Raw genomic sequence first — 26,889 nt, forward strand, 5'->3', positions numbered from 1 at the left:
ATCCAGGTAACCTTACATAAGCTAGAATGGTAATTGGTAAAGAAATCCTTGGGCTATTGAGCTGTATCTTCCTTCTGTTTACAACAAGTTGATGTTTTGTGCTTGACCAGAAATACAGGAAAATATAATACATATATACTCTTTAGTAAGTCTCATTGAATTCAGTGACTCTTACTCCCAGATTAGTAGGAGTTCTAGTCCTATTCAGTCAGAGTGCTAGCTTTATTCTCCTCATTCTCCATGTGTACAGGGTAAGCATCTGTAGTGGAGAGCTTTTGTGTCCATGGAGACTCCTTCAACTGAGGATCCTGATTTTCCCAAGTTCTTACTCTCAGTCATAGAGGGCAACAAGAACAAGGCAGGGCAATCATTTTCATCCCCTTTGAAGGTAGGGTACATGCTTCTTACTTTTCCCTTTTCAGCCACTTGTTTTTACTACTATACTTTTGCTCATTTTCAGCAGTTTTCCTCCAATACTATATTCCCAACAACTATAAGACAGCTTCCCTGAAATTCATACGTAATTATTGGTGTGTGTGCTATGTGTGCACTAATCTTATTTATTTATGTGTAATGTTTATAAGGCCATCCAAATCCATAAAAATTCTGGGTGGTGGAACACATTAAAAACAGCAAGGAATATTATAAACAAAGAAAAGAACAATGCCCAGCCAGAAGAGGAAAAACATTCATGGGCAAACATATGCAAAATATTGCCATAGCTTATAGCTTAAGGCCTGGGGAAAACCCAAGTCTTTAAAGACCTTTTAAACATGGTTAAGGTAGGGGCATTCAGGTGTTTGGGGGATACTGTTTCAGGGAGCAGCTGCTGTGGCAGAAAAAGCCTATAGGAGAGAATATCTGTAGCTCAGGGTTGAACTGTGGAGTCCATGGTGCTCTCTGAGCTTGGTTGTTTGCTTGCAAATGTTTCACTACCCAACTAGGTAACATAATGAGCACAAGTGAGTGTGGTGCAGGCACTATATATATACTGTTTATACAGTAGCTTGTCCTGCCAGTGTTGGTGGGGGTGTAGTTTTCTCCTTGATAGTTCCTTGATTAGGGTATTCTTTTCTGCTTGATTGTTTGTCAAAGACCTAAAAAATAGATAAAAAATCAAAGGCCTAAAAATAGAAGAAGGTTAAATTATGATTTCATTCAGTGTCACAGCACTCTTTACGTCCATAGATCCATGAAAGAATCCATGGCAGCAGTACTACACAACACATCCAACCTAACCAAATACACTAAGTTCACATTGCTCAGAACCATGGAGCTCATCAACCTCTGCCTCACTACCTACTTTCAATTTGATGGACAAATATAATCAGAGGAACACCTATGGGATCACCACTTTCAGGACTCATAGCAGTGACTGTAATGCAGCGTTTAGAAATTATAGCACTCCCACACCTACAACCAAAAGTATGGATCCAGTATGTAGACAACACCATCATAATAAAAAAGGAACAACTAGAGAAGACACAAAAAGCAATCAACATATTCAAAGGAATAAAATTCACAAGGGAAGAAGAAAACAATAGCACACTACCTCCTGGATATCCTCATCAGCAGAGGAAATGATGGCAAATTAGAAACACAAGTCTATCTGAAAACAACCTGCACCAACCAAGTACTCCATTACCAAAGTAACAACCCAACCTTCCACAAGAGGAGCTGTGTAAGAACGTTATTGAGACAAGTATGAACACACTGCAGCAACCCAGAGCACCAGAACAAGGAAACAGACCCCCTATACAACATCTTCCAACAAAGTGGATACCCACACAACTTTATGAAAAAGTGCCTGACCACTCAACCAACTACAGCACAGCCAACACACTATGGAAAGGATTACACTGCCATATATGAAAAAGATCTCAAAAACAACCAACAGGCTATTACAGCCACACGACATCACTGTAACACAAAAATTAAAGCCTCCAAAACATCTTAAGTAAACCAAAAGACCCAATAGCCCAAGAAGAAAAAACAGGAATCATCTACAGCATACAGTGTAAGGACTGTAACAGCCACTGTGTAGGACAGACAGGCAGAAAACTAGCAGAGCACATCCATGAACACCAACTAGCAGTCAGCAGTCTCTCAACACATGGACAGACTCCACCGTAGTTTTAACTGGGAAATTGAGCATCTAGACCAAGCTAAATCCAAAAACAATAGGGAAGTCCTGGAAGCTTGGCATTCAGGCAAATCAGCCATCAATAGACACATAGAGTTAAACCACGTTTTCACACCACTCAAAAGAGACAATTAAAAAAAGGTAAGAAGGAAACAAAAAGACCAGAACACATCCTCTCCAGCAGCCAACACCTAGATAAGCAGGGATTAATACCAGGGAAACAAACAGAAAAAAATACCATAATCAAGGAACTACCAAGGAGAAAACCACACCCCCACCAACACTGGCAGAGGAAGCTACTGTATATAAACAGGAAGAAAACCCCACACTCACTGGCGCTGATGATGTTACCTAGCTGGGTAATGAAACATCTGCAAGCAGTCAAGCTCAGAGAGTACCAAGGACTCCACAGAAAAAGCCTACTTCCTAGGTCCCATCAGGTGGTATAGTTTAATTGGTAGAAACAGGAGCATGCCAACTCTGTCTTATTATGGAGGATGGGAAGACACTACCATAGAGAGAGATGGTCCAGCAAATTGCTAGGTCCTGTGTCATGAAGGGCTTATAAGTGGTAACCAGCACCTTGAATTGCACCCAGAAACCAACTGGGATCCAGTGCTGCTCACAAAGCAGCAGTGTTACCATGGCATACATTCTGGGCCAGCTGCAAATTCTGAGTGGTTTTCATAGGCAGCCCTATGTAGAGTACATTGCAGTATTCTACACATGGTGTTCTAAGGTAAATAAAGTAATGGTAGCATTTCTCTTTAAAATGCAAAGAAGAAATGTATTAGAAAACTTGAAAGTAAATTAACTGTGTGAAACATCATTAACAGATTCAATAAATATTTAGGTACAGGTATTAACAGAATATATTACTTATTATAAGAACAAATTGGCAATTGTCTCTGTATAATTTGGCTTTCAATAATGAATATAGTATAAGAGCTTTGAAACAACTTTATAGATAACATTTATTTACTATTATAGGCTTGTCTGAATTTTGGATCCAGACTTGGAGCTTGAAGGGGGACAAAACAAGCATTGGTGAGTAAAAAAAAAATTCACTAAATATCTATCTTAGTTTGAGTAATAAGTAGTTATTGATTTTATAGAACTGTAATCCTATACAGCAAATAATTATTACAAATAAAAGTTTTTTTTTTTCTCATACAGCAAATACTGTCTGGGTCTTAACATTTTCCAGTAAGGAAACTCCTTGAAGAAGGGCCCATGGGAGGGGGCAAGGAGGGAGGAGATGAAATCACTCAAGATAGTGGTCTTTGCAGCACAATGGAAGCCTCACCTCTTTTATACATGCATTGATGTCACATTATTCTTTTTTAGCAATGGCATCTGGTTTTGGAGTGCTGTTTATTGCCTGTTTATGACTGGCTTTGATTTCATTTAAATAAAAAATGTGTTCTACTTTCTACGGTGTGGCTTTATTTCTATAAACATAACTTTACCTCATACTATCCTTAAGGGTAAATGAAAAACATTTTCCTATCTTGCAATGCCACTATGTGATATTGTAGCTTGAACTATGATTTTTTTAGCTACAGTACATGCAAAGAAAAACTGTTGATTTCTCTTTGTGAGAGTGAATTTGAGTATCTTAATGCTGGGTTTTAGTTGTTAGAAATTGCCTTATTTTTGTGTGAGATTACATTGCTGAATGATTCAAATGCTAAAAAAGTGTGCTGTGCTTAAGGAATGGCTCCAGTTAGCATATGATAAAAGCTTGGGTTTTTTTGTTTGTTTTTTGGTGTTTTTGAGTCAGCGATGACTCCTGGCAACTGCCTGGACAAGTCCTCGCTGTTTTCTTGGCAAGATAATGGAAGTGGTTTGCCATTGCCTCCTTCCTAGGGCTTAGAGAGAGTGACTGGCTGAAGGTCATCCAGCTGGCTTTGTGCTTAAGGTGGGACTCACAGTCTTCCAGTTTGTAACTTGGTACCTTAACTAGTACACCAAACTGGCTCTCACAAGCTTGTTATTTTACTATTGTTGCTAACAGAATGGCTCTAGTGTTTTATGACTATTTGAATCCAGAGATGAAAAGATGCTTCAAAGGGGATGTGAGGATGATTGTTGCACCTGTCAAGCCTCTTTAACGAAGCTGCAGCTTTACCTGGACTTGCACAGCAATTGTTAGATGCAAGAAAGATACTTGTTTGAGTTAAGAAAGCACCAAGATGCCACAAACAAGTTGTGTCATGTCATTACCTCAAAATCATTGCACCTTGTTACGTCCTGTTGGTAGCTCCTTAATTCAAATGTGTATGTTTTTGGGACTGCACAGTTACTGTGCAAGGCCAGAAAAAGTTGTGGCATCTTTTAGGAGTTGCCAACAGTTGCAGCAAGCATATCCCATTCCCTCCAAACCACTTTTTTTGCTTCAAATCCATATAGTTGCACATTCCTAGTCATTTTCTTTTCAGTGAAAATTCTTAGATCATTTATTTTAGCATTAAAATATTGGCGGGGCAAAATAATAGCCACAATAATATTTAAATTAAGAAGGACTTTAAAAATTAATATTGAATTAAAGTTAATATGATTTTTGTCGTTTCTGAATTTTATCTACTTAAGTATTTGCTTTCCTATTAACATTTCTGTATTAGTCATAGGCCTGCTGAATGAACTTATGTGTATGACTGATTTACTAATACTAGATTCAGTATGATTTTATGATTGATGATGAAACACTTTCAGTCTTTGCAGTTATGATTTCTGATTTATGGGGCAGATTGTATTGTCTGTTGGATACAGAATATGACTACCACTTGGTGGCACTACCTGGTTTCAAGTAAAGGAAGCAGTATTTTGCTTCTGAAAACTGAGCAGTAATTTATACAAAGAGGAATTGCTACAGCTGATACAAAATACAAATATGTGCAATTATATGAATTAAAAGATGAAATATTACCCGTTTCCTTACATTCTTTCTTGGATGTGCATCCATCAGTTTTAGCTATAACAAGAGCTGCAGGCTTTTGGAGCCTGCTGCTTTGGTGATCCATCTCTTCTAAACAGCTCAATATAACTTTTGGATTAGTTGAGGCGTCCCAGTTCCCTCTTAGGTGAAGGTGTCATGGGAATCGGTAAGTTCTTACTCCAAGAGCACTTGACAATAATAGATGCCTTCAACACTGATAACACTTACCTTGCTTTCAGTGGGGGAGAATAGAATCATAGAGCTCTTACACCATTTTGACTATCTGTGTCTCTGCGCAGATCTTTGCTATATTTTGGTTTCTTGGGATGAAGTGAGTATTTAAGTATCCCCTGGAAATTATATTTAAAACATAATTTACCAGAATGCTCATACTTTACCCATTTACTTACCTTCTATTTTTTTTAAATCCAGAGATTGAATTGGTCTTGGATGAATTGGTATTGGTTGTTTTAACTGGAAATCTGTATATTTTTTTCCATTTATATTTGTTTGTTGTACCATTTTTCTAAGATAAATTATTGCACATGTGATAGACTTTTAGAAAGAAACATCTGGGAAATGGTAGGATTATTTTAAAAGGCTTAGATATTTTTTGAATGCTTTAATAGAAAATTGCTTTTGTTTTGGAATCCTACATGTTTGCTTAACAGGGAAGATAAACTTCAGATGTTGCTCGATGGCTACAATATTAAATGATGATTTGAGAATATATGACTTTTATCTCCATAAGACAGTTTCCATACACAAAAACAATGCTTTTCTGTAGTTATTTTTATTTATTTATTTTATCCAATCTTTCTTATATACAACTCAAGGCAACGAACATACCTAATACTCCTGCCTCCTGTTTTCCCCACAACAACCCTGTGAGGTGGATTGGGCTGAGAGAGGCTGACTTGCCCAATTCATATGTTCACTTGAGAATCATTAAGTACAAAATTAGCAGTTGTGCATGTGGAGTGGCTTTTAAACATTTTATATTGGAAGGGAAACAGTTGAAATAAATTTGCTAAGTACTTCAGTGTTAGGACTGTGATTGAAGCAGAAATAGATTTCTATCCAAAAAATGTTAAGCTAGTCTTAGAGCCAGTTTGGTGTAGTAGTTAAGGCATCAGGCTAGAAACTGGAGACTCTGAATTCTAGTCCCACCTTAGGCACAAAGCCAGCTGGATGACCTTGGGACAGTTACTCTCTGTCAGCCTTAGGAAGGAGGCAATGGCAAACCACATCTGAAATCTTGCCAAGAAAACTGCAGGGACTTGTCCAGGCAGTCTCCAAGAGTCAACGCTGACTCGAAAACACCAAAAAAAAAAAGAAAGAAAAAGGAGAAAGAAAGGGGGAAAAAAGTCTTATTAGAAAAAATGCCGATCGAGACATTTGAACATAATATTGGATTATATAAAGAGTCTCCATTTAAAAAAACCTACATTATTGTGACTTCTAAATATCAAGTTGTATCTCTTTCTTCTTTCAACATCAATTTCATTAGATCAGAATACTTAAAACAGGAGAGAGTGAATTTTAGAATATACTGTATGAACAGTATATAATTCTTCCATATTATCTTAACTACTGGTACCGAAAATGTAGTTTCTGTTCTAGATGTTTTTCTGATTAACATAAATAATGGCTGTTAGAGCAACATCTATGGATATGGTCTTAAATTATTGAAATTTATACTAAACGGATCTCTCAGCAATAGCAAGTGAAACAAAAATTGAGTATGTAATAAGCAAAAACTTGTTAGCAGCTTTAATGAGTGTTGAATCGCAGCTAGAGGAAACTGCTGGTTATTTACCACTGAAAAGATATTCATTTTAAAGATAGTCATGTGACAAAGGTGCATGCAATGCAAGTTCTTAGTTCACAAAACAAATTTTCTAGTTTCTAACATTTCATTACTCTAAATGAAAAAGTCTATGGTGTCAATTTAGCTTAGGGTGCTTTACTGTTTTCAGATAGGTAAGATTTGTTAATGGAACATGCATAATGCATGCTATTTATGTTCAAAGAGAATAACCTGTTTTAAATAGGTTAAAGGTTCTGGTTATTTATTGGGATGTAGGCATGGCAGCATCTAACCTAGTTTGGCTAATCTCAGGATAGTACTTGGGTAGGAGACCAGTAAATCCTAGAATTATAGATCAGATTGGGAAATCAAAAACATTTCAGAAGAAAGCAATGGCATATTACTTCCATATTGTTGTCTAGAAAGCTACATTGTTGTGTCCATAAAGTCACCAGAAGTTAAGCTCAATTTAAGAAGGCTTTACCTTTTTAAAGATGGCAGCACCTAGCCAGTTTTACTGATCATGAAGAAACCAAGCATAATTATATGTGATTAGTACTTGGATAGAAGATTACCAGAAAATCCTAGGGCTATAAAGTAGAATATGAATTGCAAAAACATTATGAAAGGCAAACTGTCTCCAAATTGTTGCCATGAAAATAATATGGATGTACTTGTGTAATTACCAGGAATCAAGAGCATTCAGGGGATGCTTTATTTTTTATTAAAATATTTGAACCTTTTGTTAAAAGAGATTAAGTGCATAGTAAGGCTCTGCAAGGCTATCCAATATACTTCACTGTCTGATCTTCAGCTTGGAAAGTAGCCTGAACCGTTACTGTTATTCTAGTAGCAATTTATCCTAACTTGTTTCTAATTCTGGACTTTTTTCTTGTTTATTTAGCATAGTAAATTATCTAACATGGTAAAAAACACAAATGCCTTAAAAGACTAATACAGCTTGCTTAAATCATTATTTGACAAAATTTGCAAGGATGATAGTACAGGTAGTCCTCGCTTAACGACCATTCATTTAGCATCTGTTCGAAGTTACGACAATGCTAAAAAGTGACTTATGACTGGTGCCCAAAGTTACGACTGTTGCAACGACACTGCAGTCATGTGATCATGATCTGGGTGCTTGGCAACCAGCTTGCACTTAAAATGGTTGCAGTGTCTTGGAGTCACATGATTGCCATTTGCAACCTTCCCAGCTGGCTTCTGGCAAGCAAAATCAATGGGGAACCATGTGATTCACTTAATGATGCATGTTTCACTTAACCATAGTAGTTCACTTAATGATTGCCACAAAAAAGGTAGTAAAATCAGGTCCAGTCACCTGATGATTTGCTTAATGACTGCATTGCTTAGCGACCTAAATTCCAGTCCCAATTGTGGTAGTTGAGCAAGAACTACCTGTAAGTTGCAAGGGGATGGGGCCTGCCAAATTTTAGAGCAATTATTGCTGGATTTTTGAATTACTGTACAATTCTTAACCACCTGGTTTATTAGTGTCTATTTTTCTGCTTTTCACTAGAATTTGCCAAATCTCACAGGACAACTAGATTATTAGGAGGGAACGAAATTTGCCAAATTTTATAGAAATCAGTGCAGGGTTTTTTGAGTTCGGTTTTTTTTATTTAGTAACAAACTACTCCCACAGAATTCCCAGTAATCCTTTGCCAGTACAATTTGACAAAGATCTCTCCTACCCATCCATAATAATTTTGAAGATACTGTCTAAGTAAGACATAGAATTTTTAGTAGGACTGAAATGTGACCCAAGACTGGAGTTGGGGATATTACTTACATTGAAAAAAGACAGGGAGAAGACAGACACATTTAATAATATATTTATCATTATTCACACAATTAAAAAAAGTAGAAACTAATAATAAGAAAGTACATAATGATTTGAATTAAGGGAAGAAGACAAGCCCTTCCACCCAAAAGATTGAGATTTATTATTGTAATAGAGAAATATCATTGCAGTGACAGTGAATGTAGATAACGTTTTCTCCACCTCCTATATTTTGCCATTTGATCAGAGGCTAAAAAATGTAATGACTGGTTGCAAGGGTCAAACTGATTTGAGGATGGACCTGTTGTTCCTTAAATCTAATGTTCTTTTTCCTTCTCTCTTCAATAAGGTATAATCTATGCAAGCTTCTACATAATTTTTTTTAAAGTCCTCAATTGGAATGAAGCTGCTAATAATCTTATCTCATTCTATCTGCTTCCTCGAGTAAACATTCTCCTCCCAGAACAAAGTTTCATGAAGCTCTCTCGTGTATAATGGAAATAAGGGAGAGACTTGTGAGAGCAGTGAGATGTGTGAGCCTTGAGAATTCAGCAGTCAGCCTTACTATTTTGTCTGAAGGATTTTTGGTGTTGTGGGAATGAGAGGATGGCTGTCCCTATTGATTGAGTTGCTGAGAAGCTCTCTGGAAAGGTGTGGTAAATGATTTCAGGTAAAGAGAAGGAAATTGGGTGGTGGATACCAAAAGCCCTGATAGCTCTGTTTTCAAAATATATTCCATTTTCCCATTTTTTCTTTCTTTAAAATTAAATGAGTTCTATCCTTGGGCGTGGTAGAGGCTACAGCAGGAGCCTGGTAATTCTTGTTAATGCTTAATTTTGTTTAAGCCCATCTTCCATTTGTTTTTTACCATTTGATGTATTGTTGCTGGAACAGAGAAAAAAAAAGTTTCAGAAGAGGGGAGTTATATGGATCATATCTTCACCCAAGCTCTGTTTTCCATTCTTAATCTTGAAGTTACTCTGCCAATCATTGGTTTATCCATTGTAAACCCTCACACTAAGTATATTCAGCTTCATTTAAAGTTAGTTGTGTTCCCTTCCACACCATCAGCCCCAGTGAGCATCTGCTTTTTGTACGGCACATATCGAAATTTTTTGCTGATTAAAGTTTTATTGTCTTGCATTGGTTCCTCATATTATGAATTTTGCTTCAACTTGGACTTAATTCCACTTACTTATAACTGTCTTGTTCTCTACATTATCAGTTCTAATGGACATCTGCCATATCTTATTAGTTCTGATCATATATTAAAATTATAAAGTATAAGGTTGGATCTGTGGATCCCTTTCAACATGAAGTGACTATTTTTATTTCTTAAAAAGTATAAGAAAAGGGGGCGGGGGGGGAAGCCAGTAATCTATTTAGGGTTTTTTTTTGGAAATATGAGAAACGCTATGGGTACCTAGCATGAGTGTGTGTGTGTGTGTGTGTGTGTGTGTGTGTGTGTGTATTTTCAATGCTAATCAGTGGTTTTTGTACTGGACAATGCTAATATCTATTTTCCTTCTGCTCATGGTTCTTTGGATCCAACTCATGATAATTTCTAATTGAATCTGACAAATTTTTACCTGTACCTGTATTAGTGGGCACCAGCATAGCATTTAATTTGGTTATATGGTTAAATGAGCTAGCATTTGAATGAGGACACTGTTATAGCTTGTGTAATAATACCTTGGAAAAGGTTGTCACTATGCAATAACTATTCAGTGAATATTAACCTACTTGTAATAAATACAATTAATAATGTACATAGAAGAAAAAATGATGTGCATTTTATTTTTAAAAATTCTTAGTCAAAAGAAAGTGGGCAGCTTGGATATGACAGGAAGGTTGAATCTAACCTGAATTATAGAATGACCTAGGAAGTTTGCTCAAAGGGGATTACCGAATAATTATGTTAATATGCAATTATCACCTCATTTCTTTTGTAGTAACTTCAAGATGTAGTGTAGTAAGGGTGTTATAGCAAGTGCTGATAGTTTGCAAAAATAGTGATGTTTGTGATTTCCGAGACAATAAGACTAGCCTGGGGCATTTAAGTGATAATCTGTCATCCTGAAGATGGATCTGACCTTTATGTTTCATTTCTTAAAGCTTATGTGATATGGCTACAGGCAGCTCTAACTGCAGAACTCATTAAGATTTTCTGTAAAAATGAAATCTTAAAAAAAAAACCCTAAAAAGTTTATTTTCTGTTTTCAAGGGAAGAAGAAAGAGTATCTCAAAACAATTCTTTATAGAGCTGTCTTTTGAACTAATTTAGGCTGCAGTCCAATAGATATCAGTAAATGAAGATGTAACATATCATTTGGGAAAGAGGGTATCCATTGAATCCAAATGTCTGTTAAATCTGACTTCACATTATTTGTACAACTATGTAATTCATACAAATAAGATCATTTGCAGAAAAATCTTCATTTAATGGGCAGACTCTCAATTTAAAATTTTTTGAATTAAACGTTTGTCTGTTACATACCAAAGGTTTACTGAATGGGTATAACACCTGGCTGACCTTGTCTAAACATGGAACCTAAGCAGAGTCAGACATTAGTATATGAATGGAAAATAGAAATTCATAAAAATGGACTGCCAAGCGTATAAGCTAAACTGGAATGCTGAAAAATAAAATCAGAGAAAGGCAATGGCAAACCATTGTTATGCTGTACTGTTGCCAAGAAAACTACATTGGTTTATTGATAACAGTCACCAGGAGTTGAGCTTGATTCAGGGCAACTTTACCTTTATCCATAGCAGTGTTTCCCAGACTGTGAAGTGTACCTTCCTTGGAGAGGTGCAGGCAGAGTCCAGAGGAAGTGAGAAGAACCTTTTAGTTACCCTGTTACAATAAATCCACATTTCCCAAAGTTTCATTGTATTGTTTTCATTGTTCATTTGTGTTCATTTTGGTGTTTGGATTTTTACAGGAGGTATGTACATTGAAATTATACTAAAGGGAGATGTGATGGCAAAAGGTTTAGGAACCCCTGATCTATAGGTACTTATCTGGAAGCAAGCTACATTGGAAAAAAATCTGACTGACTTCTAAGTAGATAAATATAAAATTAATTGCAAAAAGTAACCTCAATAAGCCAGCAGTATCTTGGTGCTACTACATATTTAGAATGTGGAGGGAGGGAGTCCATTATGTCAGTACATATATCTGATATCATAACTGCTCCTGAATTAGTAATTCCTTCAGTGACAGAAAAACAAACAAACCATGGTTAAATGATTTTTAAATAATTGTGTTGTCTTATTTTAGAAGTATATACAGAGAAGTTTGGAAATGTATTAATGTAAGGGAAATAAATATATTAATTTTAATATACTTATTTGTCATATAGTGTTTTATCATTTGTCATCAGTGTTTTGTGAATTTAATTTTTTTTTTTTTAATCCAGAAGGGAAAAATACTTCCAGTGTTGGCATGAAAGGATGGGGGTTATACACTTCATAAAACTTTAAAGGAGATAGTGTGGGTATTACCTTATTCTATAACTCATCTGCACAACTTGATTTCCCTAATGTTACACCTGTAGAACAGGACTATTTAAAAATTAGATTTGGAGATTCAACTCAAATGTTTTTACATTTATTTGTTTAATCTATCCATATAGTTGAACTGATTCCATTTGAATCAAAGCATCAGATTAATTTTCTAAATTAGCAATAATTAAAATTAGGATGGAGCTAATTTAAACACTTTTACTGTGTAATAAAATCTTATGCCATTTGATAATTTCTTAAATATAGCACTTTTTGTATTCAGATATTCTTTCTAAATTGTAATCTAAACTGAATGTTGAATGTTGAAATAACATATGCTAGTTACATACATCAGTTGAATCTACTGAGTTCATTGCTTTGTGCTTCTTTGGTTAAATTAGAATTAGAATTAATATGAACTGAAAAGTACACTATGCAGCGTAGCCTATTCTGTGGTTAAAATTAGAAACTTTAATCCAGATTTGCTATGGAATAAACAATGTTTGAATTTTTAATCAAGTGTCAGAATCTGCACCCCAGATTTCCAGGGTATTTCGGGGCACAGTCAGAAGTGTTGGAAATGTCCTGTAAAAGGCACTGACATGCTGAAGTCAGCAATTTGAAATGCTTGATATAATACATTCTCTCTGTATAAATTAACAATAATTTAGATAAGAAGACTGCAGCTTAAAAAGTGTGACTTATGGACAGTGAACTCTGAATTTGCTACATTAATTAATTGATTCTTGAAGAAAGTGATACACAGTTATATTCTTAAATTGATGTTTTTTCTGACTATTTTAGCTAACTGAGCTTCAGAAAATTTTATCCAGTTAAATGTCAACTGAACAAGCCTTGTTGCATGTGAACAAAATTTTACATAGTATTTACAGAACATTGAATAATTATCCAAAAATAATATTGTCCATTGTAATTTTCAGTTTTGCACACAAAAGAATCCTTGTATTAGGCATTAGTAGTGCAGCTTGGTATCTTCATGCAAACTTAGGAAAGTTTTTTTTGAAGTCATTCTGAAAATGATAATTGCATTTTTAAAGCAAATATAATATTCTTAGTTTACCACCCTGCTGTTCAGGGGGTACCAGTAAAGTTGCTTTAAATGGGAAGCGTCTGTTCTTTCTTTGAACCCCTAACACCAGAACAGATGGGTGGAACATGGAACATGAAAGGTTTTACCTCAGAGGTGGCAACAGTGAAGCCACTCATTAACACTGAATTTACCACTTCGTTAACAACGTTGCTTCCTGTTGAGAAAAGCTAATATAGTTTCTCAAATTGACTGAGCATATATTTGTCTAGGTCTGCAAATGTCATAAGCTGGAGAAAATACAAATCTTTTTACGGCAGAAATATCCTAGAAATCAAAATAATATCTCTACTTACATATTGAAGAATGGTAGTGTAATGCCTTGGATTTCACTTTTTATTTTATATGCAATATTATTTTGCTGCTTGAGCTTGCTGTTCCATTTTTAAACTTCTGTACATATGATTTTCTACTTATATGGGATGCTGCATTACTGACATTTTTATAGTGATAACACTCAAATTATATTTAGGGTTAGGGTTATCTGTTTTTATTCTTTTGTAGACTTATCAATATAAAATTGCAATGAATTCTAAAAGTGAAAATATTGAAAGCAAATTTATCTAATGGAGGCCATAACAGTGCAGAATATTTCATCCTTACATATATATTACTTTATTTTCAATATTTTATATGGAAATGCTGATAATTCAAGATTTAGACTAGATTTAAAGCATGGTTCTGACATAGCTATTGCTTATGTAAGAGAGAACAGTACTAACTGTATTTTAAATATCTTTTATATTTAACATGTTTGACTTAAGATATATTTAAAATCTCTCCTAGATTTTTTGAAACATTTTGTCTAAAAATATTTTCAAATTAAATCACAGAGTATTGTGCTATCAGGTAGGCTGAAACAACAAACCCCTTTAGGCAGGATTTGGCCTACCGTACAGGAAGATGAAATTATTGGCTTTAAGGTAGCTGCATTAGGAGGAGGGCATGAATAGGTACAGGCAAAATTGATGTCTGAATAGTACAGCAAAAAGTTTTTAAATTTTTCCATAAATCTTGCATCTAACTAATTACAGGTAGTCCTCAGTTAACAACCGTAATTGGGACTGGGAACTTTGGACATAAAATGAAAAATCATGTGACCATGCCTACTTACAATGGCAGTTTCAGTTTCAGTTGTTAAGCAAATTGTGCACGGTCATGAAGCATGATGTCACATGACTGCTACTTGTGACTTCCTGCCGGCTTCCTCGTTGACTTTGCTTGTTGGAAGCCAGCAGTGAAAGTTGCAAATGGCAATCATATGACCGCGTTGTAATTACACGCTGGTTGCCAAGTGCTCAAATCGCAATCATGTGAATGTGTGGATGCTGCAACAGCTGTAACCTCTAGGGGCGACTGTAAGTTTCCTCATTCACCGCTGTTCTAACTTTGAGTGGTCACTAACCGAGGACTACCTGTATAAGATAATCATAGGCACTAATAACTCCCTCCCTTCTCTGCCAGACTATGTAGTTTTCATACGAATTGTAGAAGGAAAGTCCATAGTTTTCTTTTACTTTTACATAGTTTACTTTTTCCATAGTTAGTGTAGAATACAGCAGACTGGTTCAAAATAATACGCCATTGAATTTTGTAGCATATGTTTCCATGTAGATCACAGATGAGCGTATAAGTGAAGTATGTTAGATTCTAGTTTAACAGATTATGGTGAAGTGTTGAGAGGACCTTCATTAAATTCTTTTCTAGCAGCAAAATATATTGAACTGGCAGGGTTTTTTTTAGGTATTCCAAGGGTTTGGGTAGCCTTAGTAAGATGTTTAGCATTGCTGCCATATCAGGTATTTATTTCGAAAAATATAGCAAACATCAAAAGTATTTCATCATTTATTTATTTATTTATATATTACTAAGCTTAGGTACCACTCCTGTTGTCCAATTCTAAGCATCATGTGAGTGCGTTGGGGGCTATTTGAGTTACATAACTGTAAATTCCTTTGTAGTATGTTTCACTAAATTCAGATTTGTTCTCCAAATATAATTATAGACAGAAATTGAGAATTGGTGATTCTCTAGACATTGCTGATAGTATATTTTCCCCAGTGACCATGTGAACTATTGCTCCTGGTACATTTGTAGTTCAGCAATATCTGGAGGATTGCAGGTTTCCCACTCTATTACCTTTTTGCATATGTGTAGTGGCTCTGGATGGGAAGATAAATCCATTATGAAACTTTGATGGGAGTTACAGTGCAAATCTTTTATGAGGACTATCTTTTTTTCTTATTGTCTGCTTTTTGCAAAATTTCCACTGTGCCTACAAGTATTAAATTGGACAAGATTACTTGACTTATGTGCAGGAGCAATTATAATTTAAGATCCTACAAATTAAACATTTGAAATCTCAGCTCTTTTTATTATATGCAGAAAATTTCAACAAGATATTTCTCACATAGTGTTGCTTGGGGGGGGAACTTTAAGAGTGGTAAGCACTCTAGGTGATTTTTAAAAGTTCTAACTTTTAGAACTTCTAGAACATTTTTAAAAAGTTCTAATCTCATATATTGACTCATCCTGGACTTGCAAATGTGATTACATACTCACTGGTACTGGGTGATGAATGTAAAATAGAATGTGTTGAATAGAAATGATCATATACTTAAATCATGGTACAGGAGAAGTATTTGTCAAACTTTATCTCTATTTGTAATCTTTATTTGTAATCTTTTTTTCTCATTAACTAGTTAAAATACCTTTTTTGATGGAAATGTGTGGTAAAATGAGTGATGCTTTGCTACCAAACTATGTTTATTATAATACGGTATTTTATTCTTGCTTTTAGTTTGGTGGAAGTAACATCTGTAATAGGGTTATGTAAGTCCATCAGAAGAGATACTTCCAGACAACATGCATAAGGAGCTACATGAAGCTGCTTTAACATTCAGAAACAGATGCTTTGTATACATTTCAAAGTATCTCTTGAATGATTTGCACAGCTCTGATCTGTAACTCTACATTGAATTTGAATTTTAGAACTTGGTACACTTCTGAAATCATTAATCTCATCATTAATGTGTGTGTGGGGTGGGGCTTTCTGTGACATAAGAATATTTTTGAATGATCATTTTTAATCTTAAAACTGGTAAGATATAAGAATTGTCTTTCTCAGCTATACCTATGCACATTCTAATATGGAACTCTTTATTTTTACTTTAGAGTAAATGTGCTTAATGGACAGAGAATGTCAGAAGTATGGATGAGGCAGAAATCAACACTGAGATTATTGGTGCTAAAGGACTGCTAGATGACAGTAATTTCATCTCTGAGAAGAGTGGCATTCCCAAATTAGAAGAGAGCGAAACATCATTTCAGAATAATACGTTAACTTTGCCTGAAGACCTATCTACAGACAAGTCTGAAAACGCCTTAAGTGGGGGCCAAACATCTATATTTATACATACTGGGGTTCCTACTGTTTCTAGTGAAAATTTCGTTCTGCCTACAGAAACTTCTGTTAATGGACCAGTTTCACACTCCAGTTTAACTAAGATTTCCATTATGAAAAAAGGCAGCATTTCATTAACCAATGCACAAGCTGTGGGCCATCAAGCAGATTCTTGTTCATCTGTCACAGTGGTACATGATCTTCAACTTCCCACAAAACCATCAACCCAAAATTCAAGCCCAGTTTTGTTTTTGTTACCTGAAGCAGCACATGCTAAGAACCTATCACATTCCATGAAAAATCTACCTCCCTCTGCTTCAGTTGCTTGTGACATAGAGCCATCAATAGGAAAAAGTATAAAATCAGATAGCACTTTAGTAAGCCAAGTAGATGTATGTGAGGATAACAGAAGTTCTTTAGGAAAAGATGATGGTAGCAAATCACTAACAGGGATTTCCTCAGCTGCAGGTGACTTCAGATCAGAAAGTGATGTAAACTGGGATCCACAGAAAGAATTCATAGAATTCCTTATGACAAATGAAGAAACTGTAGAAGAGTCACCAGTTCAACCTAAAGCTGGCATACAAAAAAGGAGAAAAAGAAAGATGGATGTTAGCAAAATAACTCGTTATACTGAGGACTGTTTTAATGAATCAAATTATATTCCTGACAATTCTGAATCACTAGATGTTGAGTTTTTGGAGCAGAGTGAGAATGTACAAGTAATAGAATCACAAAAATATTCACTAGCAAGAGTAAAGCCTGAATCTACAGATGAGGAATTGGAAGTTGTGGATGCCATCCAACAATTGATTTATAATCCAAGTAATAAATGTGCAGATGATATTTCCCCCGTTCACAGTAGCACTTTTCTTTCTAATACTTTATTAAACAAATGTGAACAAGATGACTTAGAATCACCATCTAATTTCAGTTCTGATGAGCCATCTTTTTATCCCTGTACAAAGTGCAATGTGAATTTTAGGGAAAAAAAGCACCTGCACAGGCACATGATGTATCACTTGGATGGCAATAGGCACTTTCGTCATTTAAATGTTTCGAGGCCTTATGCATGTAGGGAATGTGGCCGGACTTTTAGAGACCGCAATTCCCTTCTTAAACATATGATAATCCATCAGGAAAGAAGACAGAAATTGATGGAGGAAATTCGTGAATTAAAAGAACTTCAGGATGAGGGTAGGAGTGCACGGTTACAGTGTCCACAATGTGTATTTGGTACCAATTGTCCCAAAACCTTTGTGCAGCATGCTAAAACCCATGAAAAAGATAAAAGGTACTACTGCTGTGAAGAATGTAACTTTATGGCTGTGACAGAGAATGAACTTGAATGCCATCGGGGGCTTGCTCATGGGGCAGTAGTGAAATGTTCAATGATCACTACAGATATAACACAGAGAAAAACGCACAAAAAGGCATTAGTGAAAGATTCCTATATGGAATCTTCAAAAAAGACAGCTGACTATATGTGTAAAATGTGCCCATTTACTACATCAGCCCGAAGCATTTTAAAAAAACATATGGAATACTTGCATCCATCCGCTTGCATAGATCCCTTTGGTAGTCGCCTTAGACTAGAAAAAAGAAAAAGCCTTGGTATAGAAGAAGCTTTAGATTTTGGTAGCAGGACTAAACATTTAATGAAACAAGCATCTGCCTTTCCAAAGACCTCTGTTTTAAAACAAGATATAAAACGACCATTTGGCTCTGCATTCCAGACGAGTAACTTTGCAAAACTCCACAAGAGACCCCCCAGGATACAGAAGGCTCGGAAAAGCGTTGCACAGTCAGCTGTAAGTGTGTATAGTCAAAGCTCTGCAGACAAGTTTATTTTGAATAGAAATAGCACTGGCCAAAAATCTAAATATTTACATCATGCAGGAAACCTAAAAACTAGTATCAAAACTAGCAGTAAGTATTTATATATATATATGCAAACATGGCATACATAGGATTAAGAAATTTAGCACTCCTTATTTTTTACACTTAAAAAGGGAAGCTACAAGATCTGTCAGGTTGTTACCTTTATTGTCTTCAAATAATTCTCATAATAGATTTATTATGGATTCTCTTAACTATGATGCAAAAAGACCAAGAGTCTATAAAAATAAGCATGTAACTATAAAAAAAATGATTAGAAGACCCAAAAGGGAAGGCTCTGTAACAGGAGATGATTTGGACAGTTATCCAGGCATTCTACATAAAATGACTGTTGTTGTTTTGCAGAAACTTGCTGGGAAAAAAGACAGCTATGAAACGGAGGATGAAAGTTCATGGGATAATGTTGAACTGTGTGATTACACTACACGGTCTGTGGAGGATGGCTCTTACAGTGATATTAATCAGGACCATGTAAACCTGTTCCCTTTATTTAAAGGTAAAATGGAAGAAGAAGGTGGTGGTAAATCGTCTCTTAGATATGAACAAAATGATGGATTTTATTTTGAATATTATGAAGATGGCGAAGGTAACAATTACCTGCATGATTTCCAAGATCATCATAATTTAGAAAACATAGGTACAACATTGCCAAAGCATAATTCAGTTTTTCACTGGACTGATTTATCACTTGAGAAAAAAAACTGTCCATATTGTCCAGCAACTTTTGAAACTGGTGTTGGATTGTCTAATCATGTCCGTGGGCATCTTCACAGAGCTGGGTTAAGTTATGAGGCCCGCCATGTTGTCTCACCTGAGCAGATAGCTACAAGTGACAAAATGCAGCATTTCAAAAGAACTGTGACGGGAACCCCAGTGAAACGAGTTAGAAAAGGTAAGATTTTTCTTTAGTATGTTTTCAGTGTACAAGAAATGTAGTATAATGTGAATACAAGTTCACTTTACAATATCATGGCTTTGTTTTATTTGTTTTCTTGTTCGAAAGTTTTAATGTATATGTTTTAAGTAAGCTACATCCTAATGTGTGGCAAATCACTCATTTTTCTTTGTAGCAATTGAGAAATCTGAAAGTTCTACAGAACACACATGCCAGCTCTGTGGAGGTTGGTTTGACACTAAAATTGGATTATCTAATCATGTGCGAGGACACCTAAAAAGGCTTGGTAAAACCAAATGGGATGCACATAAATCTCCAATCTGTGTTCTAAATGAAATGATGCAAAATGAAGAAAAATACGAAAAAATCCTTAAGGCATTGAACAGTCGCCGTGTTATTCCCAGACCATTTGTTGCTCAGAAACTTTCATCAAACGATGACTTTTTGTCTCAAAATGTTATACCTCTTGAAGCATACCGCAATGGCCTAAAGACTGAAGATATATCGGTGTCTGCATCAGAGGAAGAAAGGCTGAGTTGCCTCAATGAATGTGATGAAGCAAAATCAGTACTGCATGATGAAAAAAAAACCCAGTCACTTACACTGATAGAACTCTTGAAAAATAAAAGGATGGGAGAAGAAAGAAATTTTGATATCTCTCCTCAAAAGATTCATAATCAAACTGCAAGAAAGAGGTTTGTTCAAAAATGTGTTCTTCCATTAGATGAAGACAGTCCTTTGATGTATCAACCACAAAAAATGGATTTGACTGTACAGTCAGGTAAGAGATTTTTTTGTAACTGCTATTCCAGTAGATTTTAGTAAATGGAATCTATGTTAATGCACATGTTTGTGTCTGTGTGTATTTCTTTATTCTAAAATCAATTCTTATTGAAGCTTTTTTTTTCCTTTGCAAAGTTCTTGTCAGGAAAAAATATTTCATACCAAAAATTACCTATATTTTGAACATGCAGACCAAGTTCTGAATAGAAAACAATTTTGCTTTGTAGTTGCTAAGGGATAATAGAAAACGGATACATGTGAACATCTTCTTAACTCTTTATGTTTTATTTTTATTGCTATGTGTTGAGTTTCCTCTAGATAGAAAGGATAGAAATAGAATAAATGATAATTAATAAGTAATACTTGATAAAATGTATTGGCACTCAAATAACTGAAAATAGCTGAGACATCATTGTTTCTTTGTCAGCATTTCCCTTAAGTTAATGCATGCCTGATTGGTTAAATGGGTGATGTGTGGTTTGAGCTATTGTTAGGTTATATCTGTCCTAGCAATGCATCTGTGGTAGCCATAGCTCTGTTCAGTTTCCCATCAGAGTTTTGCTACAAAATCTCAGACTCTTTTTGAACGAAGATTTTCTTAGAAATTGGGCCAGTAATTTCAGTCTTTAGACTATTTCATAGTCTCCAGTATAGTTTTAGAATGTTCTTCTTAAATATGTCTTTCAATCTTAGTTGTCAGAGAGTATGCTGGAGTTCTTTGACAATACCTCTACATAATGTGTATTCCAGCTACCATAATTTCTTGCTCTAGTTTGAATAATTTTTTTTGTAATTGCGGCGAAAGTGCATGATGTTGTTTTACGGGTCTTTCAGTAGTGCAGTATGATGCAGCAGTCAGACTGTCACTGGAAGACATTACATGATCAGTAGATTCATGTCATTTGCTTGTGGTACCACTACAGATTGCAGGTGGGGAAACCAAATGTTTATTAGGCCTGTGCAGATCTTTCACTGAACAAACTGCCTCTCTGGATTTGTGGCATGAAATTGTGAAAAGCTGCATTGCTCAAAGGCTGAATTCAGCAGCTTGACACTCTCTTGAGGTTTTCTGAGCATGTGTGTACTGTCATACTCTGGATCCAATGGAGTATGTTGGATGAGTGAAGAGTCCTATTGAAGGATCTGCTTATGTCTAATGTTTATATGGATTAAATGTATCCACATATAAAACTTGCTGCAGTTAAAATCGTTTGTTTTAAATGGGAAAGCATTCAAGTGTTTGATTCTCTACTTGCAGTCTGAAATTATATAGTAAGTCACCAGGTACAGTACATGAGACTGCTGATTATGCTTTTACTTTCAACTAGGTAGATAACCAGCTTTACAGGAAAACCTGTCTTAAGTTCAGCTTAAGGGGCTGAAAAGATGAGTGAATATGAAATGTATGAATAATGCAATGAGTTCCTTTAAGATAGGAGGTAGCCCAATAAAGCCTGTCAGTTAGAGAATAGTTTGCTAAATATAAAGTATTTGATATTTTGTGTTATGCTGCCTAATACTGAGTTGCACTACAGGTAATCCTCAATTTATGACCACAGTTGGGATCAGAACTTCCATCGCTAAGCGATGTGGTTGTTAAGTGAGTTGTGCCTGATTTTATGACCTTTTTGCTGCGGTTGTTAAGCAAATCTGGCTTCCCTATTGACTTTGTTGGAAGCCCCCTGGGAAGGTCACAAATGGCGATCATGTGATTGTGGGACACTGCAACCATCGTAAATACATGCTGGTTGCCAAGCTCCCAAATTTTGATCACGTGACCGCAGGAATGCTGCAACAGTTGTAAGTGCAAGGACTGGTTATAAGTCACCTTTTTCAGTGCTATCATAACTTTGAACAGTTGTTAAATGAATGGTCGTAAGTCGAGGACTACCTGTATCTTCTAGGCTTCATTCAAAAATAATAAAGCAAATTGCATAATGCCAATTATTATCAATAGAACCTTTAATTCCAATTAACATAGGATTTGATTGTTAATTTATACTGCTACTTCAGTTATTAAAACTTTGTAACCCTGTTTCCAAGCAATAATACATGTTTAAAATACATGAAATTTAGTTTTTGTGTTGAGTACATCTAAAAATTATTTCTAAAAAGCACCCAATTTTTTTCTAATATTCTGAAATGTGAACAACGTAAAAAAAAAATTACTGACAGTGTTGTCCAAGACTAAACTTTTATAAGTGTATGGAAGTAAAGTTAAGAAGAAACCATCGGCGGTGGCTTTTTGTCTGATGTAGTTTGGTATTGCTTCACTGTGTGTTCTTTTCTGTGATAACTAAGATGTTTGTTGATCATTTATTTAGCACAAAGATTTTAGCAAAAACTACAAATCATTAACTTTCATTATTGATTGCGCATTCAGAGTAATGAAGATAAAATGCACCGAACAAAATGTTTTGTCTAACAGCTGTGCAGTGGTGTGTTTTACCACCTTTTTCTCCAAGCCTTCATCAGCAACCTAATTTAGTATTGAGCCTTTTACAGTCTTGTGGGTAAAACACTTTAATTACCACTTTGTCAACTAGACTTTCTAATTCTCTTTATTGGGAATGTTGCAAGCTTTCAAACTTCTTAGCAGAACTGTGCTATTCAAATTGAAGAATTGTATTTTGGGGTTAGGAAAGAAGTCTGTGTAATGCGAAGATCAGCAGGAAAGTGATAATAGTTGTTAAATTCAGCAAAGCTTAGGGATTCAAATCATGCCTTTCATTTTTCTTACCCAAAAGCATATTTTGTGCCACATATGAAAGTAATAGCCCTGAGCTAGATCTTCCCTTATGAAAAAATTGCACTGATGCACTAAACATACTTAAAAACAACTTTTAATACAGGATTTTTCAAAACGCTTTGAGAGTTTCATTTTTAAAGAGAGAACTGGATTATAGTTTTCTTTTGAATGATAGGTATGCCTGTGAAGCTTAGAACGTGTGTGCATTGCAATACGGCGTTTACAAGTGCTGTTAGCCTGTCCAACCACTTACGCGCTTATGCACGAAAGAAGAGTGCTGGACTTTTGACTGGGACAGGTATGTTTGTTACAGATATAAATTCAAGTCTGTCTATCTACATTTTCCTCATCAGACTTGAAAAATTCATATGCTAATTCAGTTGACATTTAAAATTCTCTGAAACAAGTTGAATTTAAGAACAGAATTATAGCAACGTATAAACGTATGTTGCTATCCCATTTTTTCATGAATTGTTTTATTTTATTTTATTTTTTTATCAAGCATTATTTTCATGTATATGAACAGTTCAGGGCTGAATGCTCTTTGTTTTCTGGCTAAATGCAAAAGGAGCTGAATTTTTAATTAAAGGAATTTGCCAGTTTTGATCAGGAATCTTTATTAATTATTACAACTCATTCTTTAGGTGAATTAATATCAAAGTAAACACAGGCAATTATGTGGTTTGTACAATTGTCAGTACATCATGTTCAATCAAACTCCATTACTTTCTCATATTTGTTATATATTTTTTTTTCAATCTGTTGGGCAGGTAATAATAACATTACAGTTACATCTGGTGTGTGTGTGTGTGTTTTAATACTTTGTACCATGAGTTGTGTTTAAAATGTGGTGCAATTTCCTATGGAACAGTTTAACCCAACAATTAGATGGTTACAGTAAAAGCAAACAGAATTCATGAGGCATTGGAATAATCAGATGTGTAGTATATGAACATTTTTTTTCTCAAAGAAGAATGCCAGCATTACCACTTAGAAATTACTAGGTTTGTTCAGTGGAGCTAAGTTGCTTGGCAAGGAACATGGTATAAAAACTACTAATTTCAGTCTGTATCCTTGGACATAGAGGATTAGCTGACAGCTGGCAGTCATTGATACCACTTTGGGGAGCAAGAACTTCAGCTGAAGTTCTTGAAAGACTTTTCTGAGCCCTTTTCAGTCTTGGAACATAGTCAACCTTAATCTCATCAATGGATGATCTCCTTTGGGAAAGACTTAGAGTGCTGTTAATGTTTTAGAGGCTTTTGATTTTGTTGATAACAATATTCTCCTGGATTATTTCCTTAAGTTGGAGGATGAAGTCAATGTGTAATGAAGGCTCCATTCCTGCTTGCAGCATACTGGCAGCTATGCATTGGATGCTTCTGTTTTGTTGCTATTGCAGTTTAATATCTAACTGAAGTTCTTGGGGGCAAATTACAATTTGGGAGGAGGCAAGATGTCTTTAATATACCAGTGACATTCAGCTCTATAACATCAGAGTCAGGAGAAGCTGTGCATATTCTGAACTATTGTCTGAATGCAGTTATGGAGTGTATTACTGCTAATAAACGGAGGAAGAACCTTGAAAGTATGGAAACACACATAGGTGACTTCTTGATTATGAGAACTAGGGTTTCTGTGTATTTTAAATGGGGTTTAACTTTGGCAAGAATATGTACATCGTTTTAGAGAGCTCCTAGAGTTAATTTTCCCTCTGGAAACTCAGAATGATCTTATCAAGGATGAGCACTACATATGGATGAATAGGATTGCTTTTCTTTATTTTTCTTTCTTTTCTCCATCTTTTAATGCATATAGTTTATGTAAACTATTTAAATGTATTACTTGTTTATGTAAAGTGATACAGAAATAAATTACTGAATCATTAATAATTGGCCGATTTTGAACACTGATGGTAGCATCAAAGAGTAGGATGTAAAGATCAGTGTTATGCAGGTCTTTGGAGGGGTTTTATTTCACTAGATACTTGAGCAAAGAGCCCTTTCTATAGCAGGGCAAAGCAGCTGGTAACTAGCTTCTATACAGCAATATGCAGAAACCTCTGTTAAGGAGAGAGGTACATTTCCATGAGCTAAAGCATCTCATTGAAGCAAATTGCCTACAGTTTGCATATCCATAATAAATACCCATCTAAATTAAAATTTGTGTTGACATTTTGTAAAACAGGAATGAAGAACCTGGGCTTTCCAAAGTATGTTAGATTTCAATCTAACCAGCATTGGCACGTGTTGATAGGAGGTTAGTGCCACAATATCATTAGAAAGGGTAGTAGATGGGTTTCCTACCCGTCTTACAGTTTATCTACCAATAGAAGATGGTAACAGATTTTTACAGTATGGTTTAATTTCTACTAATTCAAAACTTTATTTTTTTCTAACTCTGTACAGGAAGCGGAAATACCTTAGCCTCTGTGCTGGAGTTTTAGCATAGGTAATATAGGTGAAGAAAACGACTGTATTATGTTTTTCTGTGCAGATTTGAAGCAGTATAATGGCATCAGTGTATTTTGAGACTATTTTATACTTTCAATGTTATCTGCAGTTTTTAAAGTTCAGTTGCAATTTAAGAAATGACAAATTATTAAAATGATTGTGACGAAAATATAATGCCTTTGGCATCAAAGGTTTTACTGGTTTGTATATTATATAATTACTTTCTGTACTACTTTTTGGATTCCTTGCACATTTTTAAAGAAAATACCATGGCCATAAATTCCTTTGAGCATTTTGTTACTTTGTGCCCCAGTTAAATATTTGTATGCATAAATGACCTTTATTTTATGTTTGACAGTTGCTATAGGAGCTTTTTGTATTGTGTTTCAGCAGAAGAAGAGCTATCAACTATCAAAGTCATTGATGCTGAATGGAATGTCTTCCCAGGGCTACAATTGCTTCTGGCAAGACACTGGGTTTTTTTGCTGTCTGTTTATTTTGTGGCTTGTTAAGAATATCAGTATACCCCTTTTTTCTTAATGGGCAGTAGACCGGTGGCAGATAGAGATGCTACAGTTGAATGAGCTTTTAAAATAGGGGTTGTCAGTGTCAGCCTCAAACATTGTACTGTCCCTGGCCAGCTGCTTAGAGACTTGGCTTCTCCAGTCACAATAACATTGCTTTTGCTAGTTTGATGTTGAGAGAACTAGCAGAATTGAAAATTGTTGATTATTTTGCTTATTTCAATCTGGGACTAAATGAATGAGTACCCTGATTATCTTAATTTATGCTCAATAAAACTCAGTATTAGAAATTTTTTAAAGAAAAAATCAGCTCTAATAAATTTCAAGTGAAATAAGTTACTCTTTTTAAAATGAAATTTGAACTTAATATAAATAAAAAGGCTAAAAAGGAACTTCTGACCCACTGAGGAACTTGATCAAACCTCTATTTCTTTAAAAGGAGGGGGGGGAGATTTTTGAATGAAATACAGTACAGTTATACTTATTTTATTATGATTTACTACTACAGACCAATAGCTAGCAATTAATCACAGACACTAAATACTCAGATGATACCATGTTCTATTTCATCAGAACTATTCATAAGATCAAAATATCTTACACTTCTATTTTATGCTTGAATATATGCTCAGCAGAGTGTTCAGTTCCAAAATAACAATGATTCCGCAAAAGTTTGGTAGATTTTAGAGCACTCTGTGTCAAATATATTCTTTTTATTGCATCATAGGTGGTATTTCTAACACTAACATGCCATAATCTATCTCAAAACCTGATCTTCTTTGGAAAATGTTATTCATCCCAGGATAACTTTAATGACGCTTTGCACTTTTCCCAGATTCTCTTTATCATCATTGGTGTAGGATGATTACATCTATA

The 26,889-nt window shown here is 35.2% G+C and overlaps 1 protein-coding gene across 3 annotated transcripts in view; it reads left to right on the forward strand.

Annotated features, from left to right (window-relative positions):
• Positions 1-26,889, forward strand: part of ZNF644 (zinc finger protein 644) — a 49,814-nt gene that overhangs the window by 10,932 nt on the left and 11,993 nt on the right. The window contains exons 3-8 of one of the 3 annotated variants that reach the window (XM_025173205.2): positions 251-388; positions 3,134-3,190; positions 16,482-18,521; positions 18,955-19,501; positions 19,680-20,285; positions 23,212-23,334. In XM_025173205.2, coding sequence (XP_025028973.1) covers positions 16,518-18,521; positions 18,955-19,501; positions 19,680-20,285; positions 23,212-23,334 — 3,280 coding nt within the window. In that variant the 5' untranslated portion in view covers positions 251-388; positions 3,134-3,190; positions 16,482-16,517. Of the gene's footprint in view, positions 1-250; positions 389-3,133; positions 3,191-16,481; positions 18,522-18,954; positions 19,502-19,679; positions 20,286-23,211; positions 23,335-26,889 lie in introns of those variants that run through there. The other 2 variants (XM_088128539.1, XM_088128541.1) reach the window with 2 other exon arrangements.

This window comes from Python bivittatus, unplaced genomic scaffold (genome assembly GCF_059951505.1).
Source record: "Python bivittatus isolate LINGU-HERP-01145 unplaced genomic scaffold, Pbiv_v1 ctg000700_np1212, whole genome shotgun sequence".
In the NCBI taxonomy this organism is placed as follows: Eukaryota; Metazoa; Chordata; class Lepidosauria; order Squamata; family Pythonidae; genus Python; species Python bivittatus.